Here is a 1,684-nt window from a genome sequence, read left to right on the forward strand (position 1 = left end):
GATACTCTCGTTAATTCTCCTAGCGACTCTAATAGCGAATCTAATATACGCTCGCCCAATCCGCCTCCCTCAATACAACTACCTTATAAAGAGAGCGATCCTAAATCTAATTCAAATTGTAACCTCCCCTCTTACAACCCAACCAGTAATAACGACAACGAACCCGAAAACGAACTCTTCAATCACAAAAATACAATTATTAATCCACCCTCTAGCGTTATACCCCCCGCGGCTACAATCGAAGGTCTTTCACAATCTATTAATAAATAAATAAAAAATTACAAATTTACAATCACTCGTACCCAAAGTCGCAACATAAAACCTAGAATCCCTATCTCTAAGTATATATAGTATTATATTATCTATAACCGCTATAGCAAACCCCGCAAATTTAAAGCAATTATTCGAAAGACCGCTTTACGAAAATATAATTATTTATAGAAAGGGGTTATAAAGAAGGATAAAAACGATAGTTTTTAACACTTTCAACTACATCCTAATTCGGATCACTATATTCACAATTATAACCAATCCTAATACCTATTTACCTACCCCTAACACCGCAAAATAAAGCCAAAAATATTTAAGAAAATCGACGACACTTCTAAACTTAATACTATACAAACTCGAAAAATTATTACTATAGTACGAAAGGACTTTCCTAAATCCGTATATACGAAAACCAATATATATAATATATGTATATATATACGGCGCCGCAATTTCGATAGCTATACCCCTACTAATACCTTATTTAAATTATTTAATAATAATAATATTAAATATATTAAAAAATAAATCTAAATAATAAGGAACGGTTATTAAGCCTTATCTTTACCTTCCTAGCTTATATATTACTAATTAAAATATTTCCCGAAATTATAATTAGTAATAATATATATAATACTAACCAGTTTTATTATCCCTTTTACTAAATTTCGAACGTCTCTTCTACTAGCTCGGTATTTAACTATATTTTTAATATCATTAATAATAAGAAGTAAAAGGCATTCAACTTCCTAATAAAAACTACCAAAGAGCTAAAATTATAGTACAATCTTCTTAAACCTATCGTCGTTATTATAAATAAATACAAGAAAATAAAGCAATTACTTAGTAACACTTTCCCTAATACCCAATAATAGCTCTATCTATTCCATATTGTTAAAAATGTATTATTCAATACTAAAAAAAAGTAGAAGAAGCAAAAGGGTAGCGACGACGATAATTCTAAGGATAAGGAGGGTAAAGATAATTAGGAGAATCCAGTATCTTTTAATTTAATTAATTAAAATATCTATTCGTCTATATAAAGTGGAAGTGGTAATACTACGGGTAAAATTATTAAAATTATTAACGACCCTTATAGTATTTATTGTAGCTATATTTAAATTTATATTATATACTAATACCGAATTAAAGTATTAGGATAGTTCTTCGATATATTTAAAAGAATTAACTTCCTATTAAAGATTAATAGGTATACTATTATATTAAGAAGTACAGGAACCTTAGTATCAAGGTTATATCCCCAATTAAATTAAATAACTTTAATATTAAAAGCTACCTTCTTAGCGGTAATAACGATATTTATAAATTAATTACTATTATTGTAAAAATAGCTACTAAATAATACTAAACCTTTAAAGAAAAAATCGTACGCTAATAAATTCACTAATAATAA

The 1,684-nt window shown here is 27.5% G+C and overlaps 1 protein-coding gene across 1 annotated transcript; it reads left to right on the forward strand.

Moving 5' to 3' along the window:
* Positions 1-558: 558 nt before the first annotated feature.
* Positions 559-798, forward strand: B0H65DRAFT_422233 (uncharacterized protein; the record flags this gene model as incomplete). Its single annotated transcript, XM_062824389.1, has 1 exon — positions 559-798. A coding segment is annotated over one exon (240 nt), but the record flags the coding sequence as incomplete, so codon positions are not given.
* Positions 799-1,684: the final 886 nt, after the last annotated feature.

The sequence above is a fragment of the Neurospora tetraspora genome (genome assembly GCF_033439725.1).
Source record: "Neurospora tetraspora strain CBS 560.94 chromosome Unknown B0H65scaffold_3, whole genome shotgun sequence".
In the NCBI taxonomy this organism is placed as follows: Eukaryota; Fungi; Ascomycota; class Sordariomycetes; order Sordariales; family Sordariaceae; genus Neurospora; species Neurospora tetraspora.